Here is a 22,127-nt window from a genome sequence, read left to right as displayed (position 1 = left end):
TGTGCTCTTTCTTGTGTACCTGGCAGGGCCTGAGGCCTGAAAAGGCCTTGACTGAGTGTAGCCACTACAACTATCTAGACGCAACTAAAAACATCAGTGTGTTCACAAAAATATTTTCATACTAAACCCAAATCACAGCACTATACAGGCTACTGGAAAGAAAATTAATTCTATGTCAGCCAAAACCAGGACAGGGGCTTAACTTGCAACGTGAGCCATGACTTGAAGTAATGCTACCATGTGAACCATGACTTGAAGCAATGCTACAAAGACCCACTCAGTATTTTTTTCATCTCTTACTAGGAAAATTTCTGCTTATGATGAAGAAATTCAACATCTCTATGAGGAAATGGAACAGCAGATTAAAAAGGAGAAAGAGCAGTTTCTGCTGAAAGTGAGTGTCTCCCTTTTACTGTGGCCATGGATTCTGCTCCCTCTTTCGGTGGTTTTGTGCTCATTCTGGGTGTGTAATGGAAGCCCACAAAACTTATTTCATAACTCAATAAGAAAAAACAAAACACCCCAAAACCAAAAAGAGAACATAATAATCTGCTTCAGTGCAAGTTTTGTTGTGATCAAGGCTTGAAGCTTCAAACTAAGGGACTTGGATGAGAGGAGCATTGATGTCCTGTGCTCAGTGGTTGAGTACATACAGTAGGAGCTGTCATTCTTTTGAAAGTTAACTGAAAAAACAGCCTCGTATTATCGATGCTGCTCTAGGTCCGATTTCTGGTCAGAATTGGGAGAAATGGTCCCTGAGGCTGTTCAGAACAGTACTAATCCTGTTCAGTTCTGCAGTCTCTGCTTTCGAGAAGGGGTAAGTACTCATTGGAGGACAGCAACAGACAAATCCAGTGATAGTCGTTTCTGAAAACACCACAGCTGTTTGCAAAATAAAAGTTTTGTCACTGCCGTGGTGCTTCCATGAAGAACACCTGATGATGAACTCCCTTTTCTTGCAAAGTCTTCTTTAAGTCTCCTCTACTGCTATTATAGTCTGGTTGTATTTTTCTGCCCTGTTTTTTCTCTTAAAACCAGGAAACTAACAAGAACTCCCAGTATACTCCAGGAAAGAGTCACCTTAGAATCATTTAGGTGGGAAGGCACCTATTCTGCTCCTAACTTTCAAACTAGATTGGGTTGCCCAGGGTCTTGTCCAATTGAATTTTCAGTGTGTAAATGATGGAGATTCCACAGCTGCTTTAGGCGGTCTGGGATAACGAATCATGAGCTACTGGCTCAGGCCTTTTTTGTTCTCTTGAAAGCAACCATATGAATGAAACCAATATATGGTTTCAAACAACATGTGGTATACAAAATATTGCCAAAACTAGTGGATTTCCATGTTGCTGTTTCCATTTTCAATCAAACATGGTATCTAAAAATATCCTTTTGTGATCCAAATATGTATTTTTTGTTTCCTAACATGAAGTGTGTTAGAGCAAAAAGAGCCATAGGCATCTGCCTAAGGAATCAAGTCTTTTCACACGCCTCGTGGGCTAGTGAACCTGACCTGTAAATCCCAAGGTTTTTTTTTCCATTCCAAGCTGAGAGTAGTATTTAGTAGTGGATGAGGTGAACCCCTTGTGTAAAGTTTGCAGTCAATTTATGGACAAAAGATATTTGCAACTTTGCCTGATAGCAGCTGTGGAAGACATGATTTATATTCTCTTAATAGCCCACAAGAGAAATTGTATTGAAAATCGTAAAACATCAAAGACTTTTCCATAAGCAGTGATTTTTAGATCTCCTAATTAATTGTATATTTGAGGTAAAGCCATTTCTTTCAAGCTTTTTCTTAAAGGTTTCCCACTGAAGCTATTTAGAGTTTAGTCAGCATTCACACTAATGGTTGCCAGACACTCCAGAAGTATTGTTTCTTAGCATGACTAATTTGGGATTTGGGGAGATCTGACTGTTAAATTCTTTCTCTAATGCAAAGTCTTATGAAGACTTTATAGCCTGGAGAGATGCATTGATGTCATAAAAAAGGGGAGTTGCTATGGCTTGAACGAAGAGCAGCTCTTGAGGAATGCATTTAAAGAAATTGGTAAGATGCAAATAAGTACAAATTCTAGCTATTTACACTACTTCATACCCTGCTGACTGAATTTTGTACAAAAGTGGCAGTTAGTCTGTCTTTTTCACTTGTATATGTATTCTTCTACATAAAAAGCCAGTTAACACACATTTGATTACCAGATTACATGTGCTACTGAAGGGGAAAAGCATCTAGGAACCACTGCTGTCTTGTGGGCATTTTTATTTTTGTTCAGAGCCATTTTCCTAAGGACATTAGAAACTAGAACCTTGTTGTGGAGAAACAGGACAGATTTTCAGCTGATATGAACTGTTGGAACCCAGTTTTACTCAGGGGGACGTCCAACAATTTGTCTCAGCTGAAGAGTGTCTGAAGAAGTAATCCCAAATAGTACTTTAGTTTCTAGGGATTGCAGGATAATTAGATGGTGGGCAGGCTGATTTAATTTCTGAGTGAATGGCAGGGCCTGTGACGGATTGTTGCTAGTGTTGGATTTCAAAGGTAGAAGGTATTGCCCAGAGGGTTGTGCTCAGTGGCACAGAGTTTAGTTGGAGGCCAAGTTACTAGTGGTGTTCCTCAGGGCTCAGTATTGGGTCCAGCCCTGTTGAATATATTCATCAACGACTTGGATGAAGGGACAGGGTGCACCCTCAGCAGGTTTGCTGATGATGCAAAACTGGGAGGAGTGGCTGGCAGGCCAGAAGGCTGTGCTGCCATCCAGTGACATCTGGACAGGCTGGAGAGCTGGGCAGAACAACAGGTTAACTGTGAGTCAGCAGTGTGCCCTCGTGGCCAAGAAAGCCAGTGGCACCTGGGGTGTATCAAGAAAAGAGTGGCCAGCAGGCTAAGGGAGGTTCTCCTCCCCCTCTACTCAGCCCTGGAATATCGAGTGTAGTTCTGGGCTCACCAGTTCAAGAAGGACAGGGAGCTACTGGAGAGGGTACAAAAAAGGCTACAGAGATGATATGGGGACTGGAACCTCTCTCTTACAAAGACAGGCTGAGGGACTTGGGACTTTTTAGCCGAGAGAAGACTGAGGGGGAGTCTTACCAATGCTTGTAAATACTTGAAGGGTGGGTGTCGGGAGGGTGGGGTCAGTCTTTTTCCAGTGGTGCCCAGTGACAGGACAAAAGGCAAAGTCAAAACTTCAATATAGGAAGTTCCACTTAAACACGAAGAGGAACTTCTTTACAGTGAGGGTGGCAGAGCACTGGGACCAGGCTGCCCAGAGAGGTTGTGGAGTCTCCATCTCTGGAGATACTCAAAACCTACAGGATGCTGTCCTGTGCAGCCTGCTGTAGGTGATCCCACTCTGGCAGTGGCGTTGGACAAGATGATCTCCAGAGGTTCCTTCCAACCCCTACAGTTCTGTGATTCTGTATTGTTTCTTTTACTTCAACCTGAGCTGCTGTGGTGCAGTAGCTTGTATCTCCCATGTCAATCCTTATACCTTGTATGTGAGTGACAGTATGACTCTGTAATGATTTAAATTGTCCAGGATGTTTCCATCAATGCATTCACATCACTTCTCTGTGACAGCAGCTGTCTGGTTCAGGAGACCAAATGGGTAGAAAAGCTATTTTTCTGGGTTTTTTTTTTCTGCTTGTTTAGCTCTGGAGCAGCTCGCTGCTGCAACAGATGAGCATGAATGCTAGTGTATAACAGGATGAGGGTATGTGTAGCTGGGAATTGGAGGATGTATTCTAGCTTTATTAATTTAGGTTGGCTAAGCTCCTAAAGCTTGTGCCTAATGTGGAATTTTGTAGACTCGATGCCTACGCATGTGCAGTCAGCACATTCTGTAGCAACTGCAGTTGTTGAAGTTGCTGGACTACACCATAAGCTCAGTATAGATTCATGAGTGATGCCATCCCTAAACTGAGTTTTTTCACTAACTCATTATGTTCACTGTGAGAAGTTTGCCTATTATTTTCATGCCTGATTCCTTATGTCTCCTCCTGCTGATGAAATTGTTCTGTTAATCCATTTCCTCTTTGAATTTTGCAGGACACAGAAAGGTTTAAGTCCTACAGTCAAGAGCTGGAGCACAAGCTCCTGTCAAAAGAACAAGAACTGGAACAATTGGTTCACAAACAGAAAAAGGTATTAAATGATATCCTTCAGATTTGAAAAAACAGATTTTTTTCTTTGTTCATATGATTTTCTTTAGGTACTATTTTAGGTCCCAAAAAGGCAAGTTGATGTGATGTGGTTCTGCCAAACTGTGACCCTCTGTTGGTTTTGTATTATGAGTGTAGATACCTGACTGCATTTAAAAGTGGAGTTATGTAGACTTGTACACATGTGCTTAGGAAAAATGTTACCCTCTATTTCTAAAGCAGCTTTCCTTTTATATGAACACCGCCATCCCCCTCTCCCCCCCAAAAAAGGAAAAAAAACCGAGAAAAAACAAACCCCAAATCCCCAAATGCCTCCAGGTATTCTCCCCAGGTATTTGGTTAATTTCATGAAAATGTAGCTGAATTCCACTGCCTTCAGTGTGCTAGGAACTGGCTTAATGCCCAGACAGTTCAAAGCAAACAATAATTTGGGTCTTAGAATGTATGCCCTTGCTCAAAGCTTGTACCAGCTACTCACTTAACTTGTTTCGGACAATTCGGGGCTGTGAACTTGAAATGCTCCCTCCTGAACAACCAGCTCCTGATACGTCCCTCTGTGATAACAGTTTTATGGCATGGTGTTGGCTCTCTTGCATGGTAACAGCTTGTCAAGTTCCCACATTAAGGCCTGATGTGTTTTACTTCTTTAAATGCATAGGCTGCTTGGGGAAGCAGTGTTTTTTATTCATGTATAAATGTGCTGTAAAGTGTCTTCAAGGTCAGTGTATGAGAGACTAGATTTAGGGAAAGTGGGTAGCACCAGCATTTAAAGAACTGAAATGGAATACTGTGAAAATAACAGTCATGATTTAGCCCAAGCCAAAAACCAGGACACCAACTCCCTCTGTAGAATATGAATATAAAATACATGTAAAATTTCTTTTCCTCTCAGCGGTGGTTTGGAATGCCAGTCCTGGGAAGAATGAGAGAAGTAAGAGGAGAAGTGAAGGAAGAGGGGAAAAAAGAAGTTTGAGGGCAGTTTCCTAGTTGTGTGTAGTTTTCAGATCCTCTTCTGCAGAATGAATCCAGGTGCTGCTGAAGCTGAGGGGAATTTTAGGAATGTACTTGAGTAAGAGGGGAGACAAACATCTAGCTTAGTATAATTATGCACATTTAGCTTACGAGGATATAGGACTGAAGTAAAAGGCCATTGCATAACTGAAACCAGCTGCCTGATGTGAATTACTTTTGTTCAGTACCACTGTGAATCAGAATAGATGTGGTTTTATGCAGGCCTCTTACCACAGTGAAATAATCTCTACTTTGAAGATATCTATGGGGGCACACAAATAAGGAATATTTAGTCTGAGGCTAACAGCAAAAATATAATGAATTATTTATCATATTTTTGTAATGATTATATTTTAATATTATATTTTTTCTCTATATATTTTTTTAATCTTTTTTTTAAAGCTATGCTTTTAACTTAGTTATCAAACAGTAGTTCTGCAAAACCTTTTCCCCATGGTTCTTTAAAATACGTGTTTTCTAAATTTGGTATAAAAACCTCTGTAGCTATTCATGCAAATATAGAGAAATTAAGAAGCCAGGGATCAGGGTAGGAAAGCTAAAGCCCTGATAGAACTAAATCTAACCTGGGTTGTCAAGGGCAACAAGAAAAGCTTCTATAGGTATGTCAGTAGTAAAAGGCAGGCCAATATGGGGAGTTACGCAGGATATGGAGAAGGCTGAGGTACTCAGTGATTTTTTTTGCCTCAGACTTCACCAGCAAGGGCTCTTGGCACCCTGTCCAGGACACAGAAGGCAAAGGCAGGGACTGGGAGAATGAAGAACCAACCACTGTGGGAGAAGATCAGGTTCAAGACCATCTAAGGAACCTGAGGGTGCACAAGTCCATGAACCTAATGAGATACATATTTAAGAAGTTGTGGTAGTCTGGGGAAGTTCCCACAGACTAGGTAAGTGGAAACATAACCCCCTTCCTTACAAAGGGAAAAAAAGGAAGATCTGGGGAACTACAGGCTAGTCAGTCTCACCTCTGTGCCTGGCAAGATCATGGAGGAGATCCTCCTGGAAGCTATGCTCAGGCACATGGAAAGGAAGGAGATGATTTGTGACAGCCAACATGGCTTCACTAAGAGCAGATCGTGCCTGACAGGTTTGCTGTCATTTTGTGATGGGGTCACAGCATGGGTGGATAAGGGAAGAGTGATGGACATCATCTACCCAGGCTTGTGCAAAGCGTTACACAGGGGTTGGTACTGGGGCTGGCACTGTTTAGCATGTTTGTCAGAGACATGAACAGCGGGACTGAGTGCATCCTCAGCAAGTTTGCTGAGGACACGGAGCTGTGACATGCTGGAGGGAAGGGATGCCATGTTGAGGGACCTTGACAGGCTTGAGAGGTAGGCCTGTGTAAACACATAAAGTTAGCAAGGCCAAGTGCAAGAGTCAGCGCAATCCCAAGCACAACTACAGGCTGGGCAGAGAACGGACTGAGAGTAGTTCTGAGGAGAAGATTTGGGGGTTTTCATTGACAAAAAGCTCCCCATGACCCAGCAATGAGTGCTTGCAGCCCAGAAAGCTAGCTGTATCCTGGGCTGTGTAAAACGACGTGTGACCAGCACATCAGGAGAGGGGATTCTGCAGAAGGCTCCGGGGAGACCTTATAGCCGCCTTCCAGTACCTGAAGGGGACATACAGGAAAGCTGGAGAGGGTCTCTTTTATCAGGGACTGTAGTGATAGGACATGGGGTAATGGGTTTAAACTAAAAAAAGGTGTAGATTTAGATTAAACAGCAGGAAAAAAATCTTCACTGTGAGGGTGGTGAGACACTGGGTCAGGTTGCCCAGAGAAGTTGTGGACACCACATCTGTGGAAATGTTCCAGGCCAGATTGGGTGGGTCTTTGGGTAACCTGGTCTATTTGAAAGTGTCCCTGCCCATGGCAGGGGGGTTGGAACTAGATAATCTTTAAGGTCCCTTCCAACCAAACCATTCTGTGATTCTACTTGTAATGATGGGATAAGTGAGGTAATTGTCAGATGATAGATGGCATTTAAAACTTTTGTCATTCAACCAGGAACCAGGTGATTGGTACACATTGTCAATTGTTTATGTTTCGGTATTTTTTCTGGTATAGCACCCTATCCTTTTAGTTTGAACGCTTAACTCAGTGTAGTGTAGTTAGAGACACTGCTTTGTACATGTATTTACATACACTTTTCTAATGGTATTAATAAAAATGCTTTTTTCCAAACATCATTATTAAGTTGGGTGGGTTGTTTTTTTTTTTTTTGGGGGGGGGGATGTTTTTAAATAAAATGTAATTGTTCCTGTGTTGGAAATGAATAGGAACAATGTGAAAGGGATCTTCCAGAGAAGGTGGGTTCAGTGTTGTTTCTACTGATTTAGACAGATTCTCCCTTTTATGAGGATCTTCTTCCTGATTTGACTGAAATGCGGATCTGATTCCACTTTGTCTGGCCTTCTGTATGCCAGCATTCCTATGGTTAGGCCTTTTTGCTGGCTATTGTGATCTTCAGTTCTCAGCTTGCTCTATATTGGTTACATCACAAGGTATCCTCAATAGTGTTCCTCAAGGGATGTGTGATGTCATGTCTCAGAAGGGGGCACAGCAGACAAAGGATGTCTAGCTTAACAGCTAGGGCACAGGATCTTGTGTTATGTTAAGAAAGTAGGTGTGGACCAAGTAAAATGCAGAATAGTTACTGGGCATCTCCCATAAAATGATTGGTTCTGTGCTGATGGCAGCCACTGAAGAGATCTACTTCGGGATTCGGAGTGAGAGATCCGAGAGAACATGGATCAGTAGCACTCAAATATGCAAATCAAGTGATGGTATTATTAAGAAAGGCATAAAGAACAAAATAATCCCAGATTTATAATACTGAAAAATACTTCCTCTTTTGTGCACACCTGAAATTAATAGGGGGGGAAAAACCCCAACCAAAACAAAACCCATAGTGGAAAGATGCTGAGCCAAGGAATGCATGGAGAGTGCTTAATGTATGTGAATTTGGGGGACAGCAATAGCTGTCTTCTGCAACAGTTTGTACTGGACAATACTAGTTCTTGTGTCTCTGCTTGATCTGTGGTAATTGGTTAATTCTCTCTGCTGTCTGGCTTTCCTTAAACATGTATTTCCCGATCAAGTTAATCTACTTGATGACCATGGGAGTCAATTTGGAGGTCCAATAAGCAGCCAGACCCGATAGGCTCTATATCATTCTATACCAGCTGAGCATCCATCTAATAAGTTATTCCATTGTATTAGGAGTTGTTTAAATAAATGCTTTAAAAGTAGTGTTTGACATCACCTAAAGGATTGTATCAGTACCGTGAAAGGATGGAGCTCTGTAGTGCTGTGAAATAACCCTTTCTCCTCTTGTTGCATCCTGAGGTTTAAATACTATGAGCATCTGCTGTTGAGCATGTTTTCAACATAATTGTTTTTCTCATAAGAATAAACACCAGAATTTACAGCAATTACCTCTAACATGAATACCTATGATTACGGGAGTTGGTGATAGCTACTGTTGTGTTTCCAAGCCAGTCTCTGTGTAAGTTTTCAGGTGGCCATAGTAAATGGCTGTAAATGGGATTTCTGCCTGCAATTTGTTGCTCTCAAGCATTTTGAAAGTTCATCTTTGTGTGATCACTTTTTGCTTCTCCCAAAACCGCTCCTCTGGATAGGAAAGTCTTGTCTTTTGCTACCTGAAATCTTTTCCTTAGAATAGCTAACTTCATTCTGTTAAGCAATCAAAGCAATGCTCAGGAACTGGAGTGATGTATCAATGCAAACCAGCTTTGCAGAGCACTAGTTGTATGTCCATCTAGTCAGTGTTCCATATAAACTGTGAGCCTGCTGGGCCTACAGTTAGGCAGATGTGTTAAGCTAGTTCTGCTGCTGAGATAACTGCTCCCACTGTACTCTTGTTGCTGACCTTTCACTGTCCCAGCTAGAAAGTATTCTCTGTTTTAGTTTTGAACCTGGGCCTTAAAGTTATATTCAAAACCAAGGCTAGAACAACAGCAGTGTTGTGGAGTATGAACAGACTGGCAGAGATGGGTAAGGACAGATTTTGTTTTGAGTAAGCTCTGCAGAATGAGAGTTCTAACAAAATCATCTGCTGTGTCTCACATCTGGAGGACTGAACTGTTATTGTAATGCTCCTCCTACCTTTTACATTCCATAAAATGCACATTGAAAAAAAAAAATTAAAAGTTTTTGTATCTTCAGGTCAGCAATGCCTTTTCTAATACAAAGTGAGCTAATTTTAGTTTACTTAACCTTTGCTCTGTCACCTTGATTTGCTCAGCTGGCCAGGAAAAAGCAGATGGAACTTTTTTTACATACCAGAAACTGAGGTCATCTGTTGTCTGTTTCCCAGGACAGGTGTATTTTTCCTTTGCATATACTTTAGGGAGTTACGATAAAAGTGAATCATAGAACCATAGAATCATCAGGGTTGTAAAAGATCTTCAAGTCCAACTGTTAGCCCTATACCACTGAACCACTAAACCATCTCCTGAAGCCCCACACTTACTTGTTTTTTAAACACCCACAGGGATGGCAACTCCACCACCTCCCTGGGCAGCCTGTTCCAATGCTTCACCACTTTTTTGGTGAAGAAATTTTTCTTAATATCCAATCTGATCATCCCTTAGTGCAACTTGAGACCATAAAAAAAGCTCTAACTCATGCTTCTTAGCAGATTTATCTGAGGTGGCAGAAAGGTTGCTGCTTGTTGATATTACTGGGAATGGGAAGGTTTTTCAGATACCAGATTTAAATCTAACAGATTTTAGGCAGAACTGTGAATTACTCTGTGTGGGCCTTGTCATTGTGGGAAATTGTCTAAAATAGCTGTTGTGAATATCAACTAAGTACTGCTAATCTGCTCTGTTAACACATTTTTTTTGTGGTTTGTCCTTGTGCATTTTTAAACTAGATGAAATTCAGCCATAGAATGGAATGGCTTTGTTTTTGTGTAACACCATTAAGGCTGTGCACAGAGCAGTGGAAGAGCACCGTGCTGTTTTAGCCATATGTTGGCTTTGATAGAAATAGCTTCCCTATTCAACTAACCTCCAAGATTTGAATCAAGAGCCTCAAAACCAAGATGTCTCAGTTAGTTATAATACTTTCTGTTCTTTTTTTCTTCCATCACAGTTGGAGCACCAATGTACAGAACTTCTCAGTGGCAAAGAAGAAACCAAAGTAGAGAACACCAAACTGAAGACAACTAACCAGGAACTGCTGAGGGACCTGGAGAGAACATCTCAGGAACTAAACCTGGCTCAACAACAGTTACAGGTGCTTCAGGAAGAAGCATCAAGACTACATGAGGAGAAAGAAATGTAAGTATCCAGCTACAGTGATTCTGGTGCATTTGGAAGAGGTTCTTTCCTGAGAGGGTGGTTGGACACTGGAACAGGATCCCAGGGAAGGGATCACAGCACGGAGCTTGGCTGCGTTCAAGAAGCGTAGGACGATGCACTCAGTGCCATGCTCTGACTTGTCTGGCCCTGTGTGGAGCCAGGAGTTGGACTTGATGATCCTAATGAGTCCCTTCCAGCTCAGGATGTTCTATGGTTCTATGAGTCTAAGGTTTGCTTAGTGTGGCAGTGAGCCTCCTTCTCAGGGTGTTCAGTGCTGTGATTTGTGTCATAAGTGGACACCACCAGCAAAGCCAAGCGCAGTGCTATTAATTTTTCCCCAAATAATTCAGCATGTGTTCTGCAACATATCTGGCTTCTACAGAATCTTTTGCTACTTCTTCAAAATGTCAGTATTCTCCTGCCCCTGTCTTGTTGAGGGTGTTTAGAATTAAAAAACGGTTTAATTGGATTAAAAGTATGCCTTAGTTTTGAAATACCAGAGTGATTCTTTACAGAAATTAACAGTTGTGGCTGATGCTCCATTCCCCTTGAAGCTAAGCCTATCTTCAACACCCTTGTCAGAATGTACTCTGGCTCTGAGATGGGTAGGATGTGCTGCTTCTTCAAAAGCAAGTCTGATACATCATTTCTGACCAAGGGGTGTGGCCAGCAAGATAAAATGTCACTTATGCAGCTAAATCACAATTCACACAAGGTCTTATGGTGATCAAGAACTATCATTTTGGAGTTTCCAGGTCAAATGTTTTGGATTTCAGGTTCTGACTCTGAAATAAAAGAATATTTTTCAAGAAGAAATATTTACAGTTCATATTTTGAGAAATGGCCTTTAAGTGACAGATCAATATGCCTGTCTTGCTCCAGCCTTCTGCACAAAGTAAAAGTTGCATTACCCTGAAGCTGTAAGTGGCAGAAATGTTCACTGATGTCCATTCAGTGGAAGACAGGTATTTTTTTCTCATGCTCAGAGGTCTGTAAAGGCCTCCTTTTGCCAATGGATAGCACGTGGATGCCAGGCAGTGGTACATATTATGCCAGATATATTTCTCAGCAGTGAACTACATAACGTAGAGCTGTGGCTATTTGGCAGAATATTAGATAAATGTCATATTCTTTTTCTGTTAAGCTTTGTGCCAATATCTACTTAATTATTACTGATTTAGTTTTTCTCGAGGGTATAAATAATGAACTTTGTTGATAAATGATTGCTAAAGAATGGTCCAATGTATCCAAGGCTTAAGGCTCTGTAACTGTTATAATGAGGAACTGAAAAGAAATTGTCAGGGATATAGATGTGTGAGCCTGACACTTGATTCTGGCAGCAAGTTAAACTGATTTTGGATAAAATGTTAAATGAGCTTTAGTGGCCATGACTGAGGTTTTCAGGAGTATGTCTTCCTGAATGATGCAAGTGTCATTATCAGCATATATTAAGCTCTCTGTATGAATAAATTATGTAGCTATAATTTGTTTTAAAAGAACCTCTACTCCTTCCTCTGCTAACTCAAACTGCTGTGGTACTGTGGGCCCTATACTGAATAAACTTTTATAAAATTAGTAACCATTCATGCAGAACAAAGGCTACAGGTTTGGTGAAGCTGAAGTCTCAAACGTGGATACCCCTGGGGGGGAGCATTTTAGCAGTGGTGTTACCACAGTTAGAATGACTTTATTTATTTATTTTCCTTACAGGGAGGTGTACCGAGTGACAGAGACCTTGCAGAGGGAGAAGTCAGGACTTATGAAGCAGCTGGATTTTTTAAGGTAATGCAGACCTTACACTCAATAACTTCTTGCATCAGTCTCCAGGTGTGGGCAGCAGGGTGCAGCAGGGGTGGCCTTGGTGAGAGGCAGCCGGGGCTGCCCCTTGCCAGACGTGGCTGTTCCAGCCAACTCCAACTGACCATTCGCAGGGCGGGGTTGAGCCCTGTAGCCAGGATGGTGGGTGGCACCTCTGGGAAAGCCTGGGTAAGAAAGGGTTAAAACACACTGAGCAGCAGTTGAGAGAGACGAATAAGAAAAACATGTGAGAGAAACAGCCCTGCAAACACCAAGGTCAGTGAAGGAGCTGAGGAATTGCTCCAAGTGCCAGGGCTGACATTCCCCTGCAGCCTGTGCAGAGCCCACATAGGACCAGGCTCCTGGCAGGAGCTACAGCCCATTGAGATGAAGCCATGCTGCAGCAGGTTTTCTGCCAGGAATCGTGGCCCATGGGGGAGCACACTGGAGCAGTATGTTCCTAAAGGTCTGTGCCCTCTGGAAGGGACCCATGCTGGAGCATTTCATGAAGAACTGTAACCTGTGGAGGGAACCAGAGGAGCTGTTACAGACTTAGCATAAGCTTCCCCCATTCTACATACCCCTGTGCCCATCAGAGTTGGAAAGGAGATCGAAGAGTTAAGAGAGCAGGAGTGAAGTCGAGCCTGGAAAGAAGGGGAAGGTTGTCTTTGTTCCTTAAAATCCTACAATTGAGTCTGTTCTGTGGTAGTCAATAAGCAATCTTCCTGTCTTTATCTTGACCTAAAAGATTTTCTATCTTCTTCTGTGGTCCTTTTGAGGAGAGGAAGTAAGAGAGTAGCTGGGTATGTATCTATCTGGCAACTGGCCAAGGACAACTGCAACAGGATAATAACACAAGATAGTAAAAATGGCTACAAAAGATGCCCTGTTGTTTCACACAGTAGAAGGCAAAGCATTTGCTTCATGTTAGCAATTTGGTTTTGTAGGACAGTATCTCTTCCAAAAGTCAAATGTAAAACAAGACAATAGTGAACTGGTCCTGTGGTAGAAGCCTATCCACAGAGGCTTGAAGCTCACTGAGAGGCTCTGCTGTTTCTAGATTGGTAGGAGTACAGCCAAAACAAAGAATCTTTCCCGAAACTGTTCATATGTTAAGATTATATCAGCATGTAGTTAGATAATTTTCTCTGTAACATTTCTGTATTGATAGACTTACAGAATTATAGAATGGTTTGGGTTGGGAGGGACCTTAAAAATCATCTAGTTCCAACCTTCCTTTAGACCAAGGTGCCCAAAAAGCATTGAATACCTCAGCTTTTTCTAGGTCTCTCACATAATTCTGGAGGAGGTCCACATTTTCTCTTGTCTTCCTTTTATCACTGATGTACCTGTAGAAGCTTTTCTTATTGCCCTTGACATCCCTGGCCAGTTTTAATTCTATCAGAGCTTTAGATTTCCTAACCTGTTTCCTAACTGCTCAGATAGTTTCTCTGTATTCCTCTCAGGCTACCTGCCATTGCTTCTCCCATCAGTAACCTTTCTTTTTGCATTTGAGTTTACCCTGTCATAGTTTAGCCCCAGCCGGCAGCTGAGCATCACATGGCTGTTCAGCACCCCCTGTCCCCCACAGCAGGATGGGGAGTGGAATGCAGAGACGAAGGCATACCTTGGAGTTTGGATAAGAACGGTTTACTGGGACAGCAAAGGAAGGGGAAAATAACAACGGGACTTAAAATATACAAAATTGGCGATACACAGTGCAGTTTCTCACCAAACCCTATGACTCAGACCATACAGCTCAGAGCTGTCCTGAAGCCAGACTGTCTTTGAGATGCACATCCCAGAGCCACACTGCCCCTCCCTGAGTAGTGCCCTTTTGTACTGATGACATACAGTATGGAGTACCTGCCTTGGTTAGTTATGGCCACCTGTGCTGGCTGTGTCCCCAAGTTCTGGTGGAGATTAACCCTATCCTAGCTGAAGCCAGGACACATCCCATTGTCAAAAAATCCAAAATTGTGGTGGTAACACCAGCCACAGAGCCATGTATTAAAATTTGTTCCCAGTGGTGCTGCCCACAACTGGAAGGAGAGAGGGAAAAATAACCCGTACACCATGTTCCCTCAGTAACATTCCCAAGACCCTGAAGTCTCTATGATTGCTTTTGCACAACTTAAAGTTTTGAAGTCTGTTCAGACAATTGCTAACCCCTTTTTAATGTGCAGCAATGTTAGTTTTTGCTTGCTCAGTGATATGTTTCATGGGCTATAGATTGTACTTGTCTATAGGTCTTCATTCACTGCAATTCCTTTAGGAGGCCTCATTTTAAAGTCACCTAAAAAGCTCCCGTGCTTGAGAAAAGGCTTTTACTTTGCAGTGTGTTTTCCATAGGCCACTCCATATGTTGTGATCATGCCTACTGCTGATAGTGGGGTCATAGAAAAGTCTGAGAGCAGAGGTTGTTTCTGTTCACCAAGCCTGTAATGGCTGCTCAGTCTCTTCTGTGGCCATGCTAACGATAGATGGAGACAATGAATGATGTACTTAGCAGGTGTGTTGTCACAATCGATCAGAGTATGCCGATTGCCCAGAGTCTCCTTTTTTTGATATTTTCATCTCTTCTGCATAATGAATGGAAGATGGATCTTCTAGGGAGACTTTTCCATGGTAGCCACAACTGTAGCCCTCAGAAGGCACATACCTGGCCTTCACAGCTGTCACCAGGTGAATAGAGATGGTGTTCATGTACCCTCTCCACAATAAATTATCTTTACTGTGAAAAGCTGTGAACATTCTAATTTAGAGTAAATGAAGGCATATTGACCAGAACTGATCTCTATGTGTTAATTTATTTGTTTTGATAAACTACAGAATGAGAGCCAGATGCTGGCTGGCTTTAATCAGCATAGACCTGCTGGAGATTCAGTGGCCCAGACAGGGAACTGGCTGTGGTAGAATATAAACATGATCAAGGGTGGAGATATGTCAAATTGAAGTGCATTTGTCTTGCCTTTTACATTGTGAATTCTCCAGTCTGTCTGTTGATGTTGAGCATAAAACTCTGCAGTTCTAAATACTTGGCCTCAGTGTTTCTTCTGTGTTCTCTTTGTAGGGAGAGGAACAAACATCTCAAAGATGAACGTGACATATTTTTACAGGTAAACAACTATAATTTTCAAACCCACCATTGAGCAAACACATATCAGAATAACCTCAAAAGAAGGGGATCAGAAATCTGTGCAGGAGACAGAATCTTGTCCTAGTTAAATATTGCCCCATTCTTAACTTATATTGACTTTTTTTCCTCACTTGAGAATAAGATTTTTACATTTTCTGAAAAATTTTAATAACTACATTTTTAGAATTATGAAGTTGGAGAAGTCTTTAGGGAGATGAATGTATTTTATAAGCTAAGGATGCAATCATAAGAGGACAAAATAACCTAAAAATAGAGCAATTAAATTGTGGTAATCTATTCAGTCAAGACTAGCCAATATCCTGAAACTTCTATACAACAATACATTATCTGAGTCCCTGAATTTGTACCTGAATATCTATTGGTACTGGATAAAACCAGATCACATTAACTTTTTATTCAGCAACAGAGAATTCAGCAACTTTTTATTCAACTTCAAGAAGTTCCAGAAGTACCCTGGATTAAGGAGACTGAGGCCACTTAGTTTACATTTGCTGTGTTCTTATTCCTACAAGAAGATGCTAGTGTAAATCACTGTAGACCTGTTGACTTATTTTCATGACATTATGCTGCTTTAATGTAGTCCACTTTTAGTTTACAAAGAAGATTATTTTTTGCGGGATCTGAAGTTCCCATGTTCTGATTGTTTATCAATTGGTACTTTGAAACATTTATACCTCTAGGATTTTTTCTTCAATTTTTTTCTTTCATATGCATTGCATTATTTATGCATTAAGAATGAAGGCAATTAACCATAATGAACAACAGGAATAAATTAGTAAGAAGTATTCTGTATTTCTGTAGAAATGCAAAAGAAGTGTTCCAAAAACCAACTGGAAGCAAAGATCAGGGTCTGTCATTGGGAAATACATAGAGGGCAAGATGCTTCCTGACAGGTAAGAACCGTTTTTGCCTGTGTTCCACATTTGATTCCACATTTGAGTATGATAAGGTGTATAGAAAGAAGATAGGGGATGTTTTCTTTCTGATACATGCTTCAAAAAGCCCAAAGGTATTTCTGAAGTATCTGTCCTTATAAGATTGCTGTGCTCTTTAAGAAACTTGAAAATAAAGCAACAGATTTTCACATGAAACAAGTGTACTGTGTGCAAAGGCACAAGACTTTCCCGCTGTGGATGAGTATATGCTGGGAGGCATAAAAACTTGTCCGTTACCCTATGTTGATGTGGACAATGGCCTTGGTAACTCACAAAGAGTATACTTTCTCCTCTCTCATTGTAGATGAACACAATCCTGTTGTAATTATGGGATGTGGAACTAGTAAAAAATGGTGAAGTTAATTCTCAGCTGTGTGGTTCTAAACTTGAAATCAAGAGGTACAAGATGGTGATCTCAGTGAAACACTAGCATGTTTCCTTTGAGACAACAGGAGATGGAAAGACTAGCATTTCACTTTGTAATGGCAGCTAAAATGATGTTCCTGCAGGCATAGGGTCAAGAAGTATAAAGAGAGAAAGCTTTCAGAGACATTGTTAAGTTCAGTTCTGAGAATAATTGGCTAAAGCACAAAAAATGGCATAACCATCATAGAAACATTTAGGTGGGTTTCCTGGTGGTTTTTTTTCAGCTAGGATAGAGTTAATTTTTACAGGAAGCTGAAAGGAGACACAGGCAGGATAGCTGTCCCACAGTAGCCAAAAGGATATTCCATACTGTGATGTCATGCTCAGTTTATAAGGCATCAGCTGCCCATGGAGGAGGAGTTGCTGTCTGGGGACATCAGGACCCAAGTGTTGAGCAAATTGTGTTGTGTATCACCTGCTTTGTATATTATTCTGTAAGTAGTGGTGGTGGTGTTATTTTTCTAGTCCTTTGCTGTCATAGTAATTTGTCCCTATCCCAACCCACAGGTTTTACCTTTTTCTTATTCTCCTCCCCATCATACTGGGACAGTGGGAATAGTGAGTGAGTGACCTCAGGGTGCTTAGCTGCAAGATGGGGCTAAACTGTAACAGTCTTTTTTGGTGACCAACATGGGATACAAAGGGTTGAGATAATGACAGATCTGACCAGAGTGTGTTAAAACAATTTGTTATACACATTTATTATATTAATGAAATAATCACTGGTCAAAATGGTGTTTTGTATGTTCACATGGCTGTAAATCCTTACTTGTATCTAACCCCTGTGGTGCTGTTTTGTTACATCAGGGATGGGGATCAGGATCCTCATTTTGCTGTACTGTGTAATATTGTAATACAATAATATCAGTGGTCATCAGGTTAAGCTGATATTTGCAGGTGGCATTGATGTCATGCTGATACCTTGGACAACGTCTCTCAGAATTGATTCATAATTGTACTCAATCCATGGGGAAGACAGAGGGGGAAACTTTGTCCCGCTCTTTCTCCTCCCCTTTTCCCTTCAGGCTGGTTACAACAGCTTTTGACAATTTTTAATATCCTTGGGATGTTGCAGCCAGCATGCTCTTATTGCTGTCTCCTGAATGTGTTTCAGGTCTTGTTTAAGGTTACAAAACTTGTTGCAAGAAAGCCACCCAGACATCTGCCCCAAGGCTGGATAGTCATGGGAGGCATGGCGTGTGGGAGAATATGGGCAGGTATCTAGAGAACTTCTCATCTCTAATGGTTTGGAACTTCACTCACAATTACTGTGTGCTCAGTCAATGGCATTACAATAAGGATTACCCAAATTAATGAAGGATGAACTTTGATGAAACTGAGCAACTTGCAGCAGTGATGGAACTAGAACTGACTCCAGTAACGAGCACCCAGAAACTTCCTTGAAATAGACACCTTAAACCCATGCAACTTACAGCACCCACAAGCTCCAGATGCAGCATGCAACAATACAACATCACACAACATCTCTCCTTCCCTGAAGTAGTTATGACAGATTGAGCCCAAAGTCATAGATTGAATGAACTCAACAGATGCTTTAAGAAGGATGGCATACAGATGGCACATATATGCATGTGGATATACATGCATATATTATTTTTTTTTATATACAGGAAAAGTGGTTGTGGTTAAAATCTGGGCATGATGGTTAATGTCCTCTTTTTTTCAGGTAGGATATAGTTAATTTTCACAAGAAGCTGGTAGGTGGATCCTAAGTAGCTAAAGGGATATTTGATGCCATAAGAGGTGCTCAGCTGATAGCTGGGGCTAAACCACTAGAGTGGGAAGGTCCTCTGATGTCTCTAGTCCAATCTCCAGCTCAAACAGGAATAATTCCAAAGCTAGATAAGGTTGCTCAGGGCCTTGTTCTATTGAGTTTTTGAACATCTAGATGGAGGTCCCACGGCCTCTTTGGGCATCTATTCCCTTGCTGCATCAGTCTCATGAGGAAATTTTGTTCTCTGTATCAAGTTACCTTTCTCTTGCAACTTGCATCTGTGGTCATTATTCCATCGGAGAAGATTCTGGATCTATTATATATACATTGCACCTGCTGTTGAATCTCCACTTAGCCTTTTTTAAAATCCACATTAAACAAGCCCATCTTCCTCCTACCTGCTACAGAGAGAATTAGATTGCACTTAGAAAGGATCTGGCTTGGGGGTTGTTTTATTCTTCCAGAATCAGGGCAGATGGGGTTGGGCTGGAGGGGGAAAAGCACACTAGAGAACTTTACTTTAGCTATTCCATGAGGTTAGCAATTAGGCTAATCTTATGTTTTGTATTCTGGTTCAGGTTTTCCCCTTAAGTTATTAGCTTTCCCCATGACGTTTTTAATTATCAAGCACAGTCTATATATATACACATTGTATGATGAGCTGACTTTTCAGTAGACATTGAACTGAATATGCTATGCCTCCTGTGGGTAGTAAAAAACATGGGAAATTAAACTCAGTTACACTAGGATAAAACAATAGGAATCCAGGTCTAATATATTTTTTTCTCTGTGTAGCTATTCATTTGAAGAAGATGATGTTTTCAATAACTCAAAGAGAGGGAATTCTGCTGGACTGAATGGAATTCTCTCTGTAAAGCCTGATGCTGGAGATACTGAAGGAGTGTCTAAAGCATCGCATCTCCAAAGAATAATATCAATTGAGGAAGATCACTTACCCCAGCTTCTTGACAGGCTGGTTGATAACCAGCTGAACAGATGGACTGGAGAAGATGAGAATACTTCTTCTGAGTTGGAAATGGAAAAGAAAAAGGCAGAACAATCAGTGGAACACTCACCATCATCTTCTGGAAAGCACCCTGTAGAGAAGGAAACACTATCAAATGTAAGGGGAAAAAGAGGACCTCACCTTAAGTACTGTGTGCAGTTATTGGTCCCACCATTTCAGAAGGATGTGAGGGTCCTTGAATGCATCTAGAGGAAGGGATGTAATGAATGTCTTATGAGGAGTGGCTGAGGACTCTGGGTTTGTCTAGTTTAGAGAGAAGGAGGCTGAGAGATGACCTCGTTGCTCTCTACAGCTTCCTGAGGACAGGAAGTGGAGAGGGAGTTGCTGAGCTCTTCTCCTTGGGATATGGTGATAAGATGCATAGAAGTGGTTCAGAGCTGCTCCATGGGAGGTTCAGGATGGATGTTAGGAATCATTTCTTTACCCAGAGGGTGGTCAAACACTGGAACAGGCTTCTTAGAGAGGTTGTCGATGCCCCAGCCCTGTCAGTGTTTTGGAGGCACTTGGACAATGCCTTTAATAATGTTTTATCTTTTGGTCAGCCCTGAATTGGTCAGGCATTTGAGCTTGATGATTGGTGTAGTCCTCTCCAACTGGAGCTAATCTATTTTGTTCTGTTCTGTTCTGTTCTGTTCTATTCTATTCTGTTCTTTCTATGACCTTGGAAAACATGAAATGGTGAAGAGTAATGCATTATTCTTAGTACCTAAAATTATTTAGCTTTCAGTTTTTGAGTTAAAGCATGACAAATGAAGCCATTGCATGAAGAGGGAGATGGAAATGCACTGCAGGTAAATGTTAAAGGTGCAAAGAAGGGAAATGCAACCTAAAAGAGTGGTAACTGCAGAAAATGTGTGGATAGATACGTCTGAATGATTGGTTAGGAAAAGTGAAGTGAATCCTTGTGATAGATGGCAAAGAAGATCCACTGACAGGTAGCAATTGCCTAAAAAAAGCAGCAACTCTTTTTTTGAAAAGTTTTGGGGTTTTTTGACAAGTGCCATTTCTTATATTTTTATACTTTTGAATCAGTTTTGGTAGCTGTTACACTGAGAAATAACGAGAAGAAATAGCTTTACTTTTTAACTCTTTTTTTGAGAAGACTTTTAATTAACAAAATGAAATCCAGAATTTTTTTCAGCTCTAGCTTGTATGTGCATGTTAACAATGAATTCACTATGCAGTAATAATCCTTAAAAGAAGTGTGCTGGAAGGTAGGAGTCTAAAGTTCTTCTTGCACTGCTATTGCTTCAGAGCTAGCTGTGCTTGTTTTCTAATTTTAGTCTCATTGTTAAGTATTACTCATTTTTAGATTCTTGAAGCACATATTAAAAAGATTATAGGAAAAATAGGTATGCTTGGTCATAATTACATAGTTCTTTTAGAAGTAAGCACATCTTAAAAATTATGATAGGATTATGCCATGGTTACATAGCTTCTAAGCAGTACATTTTAATAAAAAGTTGTCTAGAGCACAGAACAGAGTTTCAGCTTCTGAAATTACTTTAATACGATGCATACTTTTTGGTCGCTGTATGACTTATTTTGTATGACCTTTTTGAAGTATGTCATCCTTGCACTTAAGGACAGCAAAAGCCAGGTCCAGCTAGGACAAATCCATCCTGCCAGCTCTGTTTCAGCAATCATGCCCCTTGAAAGCACACGCTCTCAGTTGGGAGGGAACCAGGCATTCCCCCCGCCCCCCCCCCCCCCCAGCTTGTTTGTTAGAATTTTTATTTATTTGTTTTCTCCCAAAACCAGTTGAGAGCAACCAGGGAGAGGAAAGAGGAAATCTTAAAATGTCTTCTGTCTGGTTGTTGGAAAATTTTGTTTCAGTTTCTAAAGAAAAAACCCCAAGTTCATCTCCAAATGTCACTTTAAACTGTAAATTCCTTTTTCCTATGAAATGTGAGTGTGGTAGTCGAGCCCTTACTTAGAGCTGTTTTTTGTTTAGGTTTGGTTGTTTGGAGGGTTTTTTTTGTTTGCTGTCTTAGGTTTTGGTTGTGGGTTTTTAAATTTAGTTTTAAAATATCGCAGCAGAATACTCATTTTGGATAAACTCCATGTTCATGTGGCACCGTAGCACGCACATGGTCCTACGCATCCTCTTGTCCTGCTGACTAGGTCTGCCAACAACTATTGAATTGATGGCATTCCACTGCTTAGGGCAGTCTTTAGGCTGTGAAAGTACCTGACCTCTGCCATTTTGTTTGAGTAGGTCTCAGCTGTAGCCTGATGAATTTTTCACACAACTTTGTGTTTCCTAAATTATGGCTCTCAGGATCACCACATTTTGACCATGAGATAGACATCAGAACTGATCTTGTTCCAGACAGTGCTCACACGTTGATTCCCTCTCCTGATAGCATCCCTGGGCTAGGAGGAGTGATAGGCAATTAATAAGTGTTTTGAGGGTAGCTCTGTGTATAATCCTCAAATGGAGCTGAAGGAAACTGATGGAAAAGGTAACTCCATGTTTGTTGCATCATGAGCCATGAAGTGTGAGTCTCAGGGACATAT

At 41.2% G+C, this 22,127-nt stretch overlaps 1 protein-coding gene across 1 annotated transcript in view; it reads left to right on the top strand.

The window, feature by feature from the left end:
• The window catches only part of CRACR2A (calcium release activated channel regulator 2A), a gene marked incomplete at both ends in the record, with an annotated part of 54,553 nt that overhangs the window by 19,830 nt on the left and 12,596 nt on the right, over nucleotides 1–22,127 (top strand). Inside the window, 7 exon segments of the mRNA XM_084266997.1 lie at nucleotides 304–394; nucleotides 4,049–4,144; nucleotides 10,319–10,506; nucleotides 12,238–12,309; nucleotides 15,398–15,443; nucleotides 16,286–16,377; nucleotides 19,376–19,703. Of these exon segments, the coding sequence (XP_084123123.1) occupies nucleotides 304–394; nucleotides 4,049–4,144; nucleotides 10,319–10,506; nucleotides 12,238–12,309; nucleotides 15,398–15,443; nucleotides 16,286–16,377; nucleotides 19,376–19,703 (913 nt within the window).

Source organism: Gallinula chloropus (genome assembly GCF_964237585.1).
Source record: "Gallinula chloropus genome assembly, chromosome: 1".
In the NCBI taxonomy this organism is placed as follows: domain Eukaryota; kingdom Metazoa; phylum Chordata; class Aves; order Gruiformes; family Rallidae; genus Gallinula; species Gallinula chloropus.
This window is presented reverse-complemented; position numbering and strand designations above follow the sequence as displayed.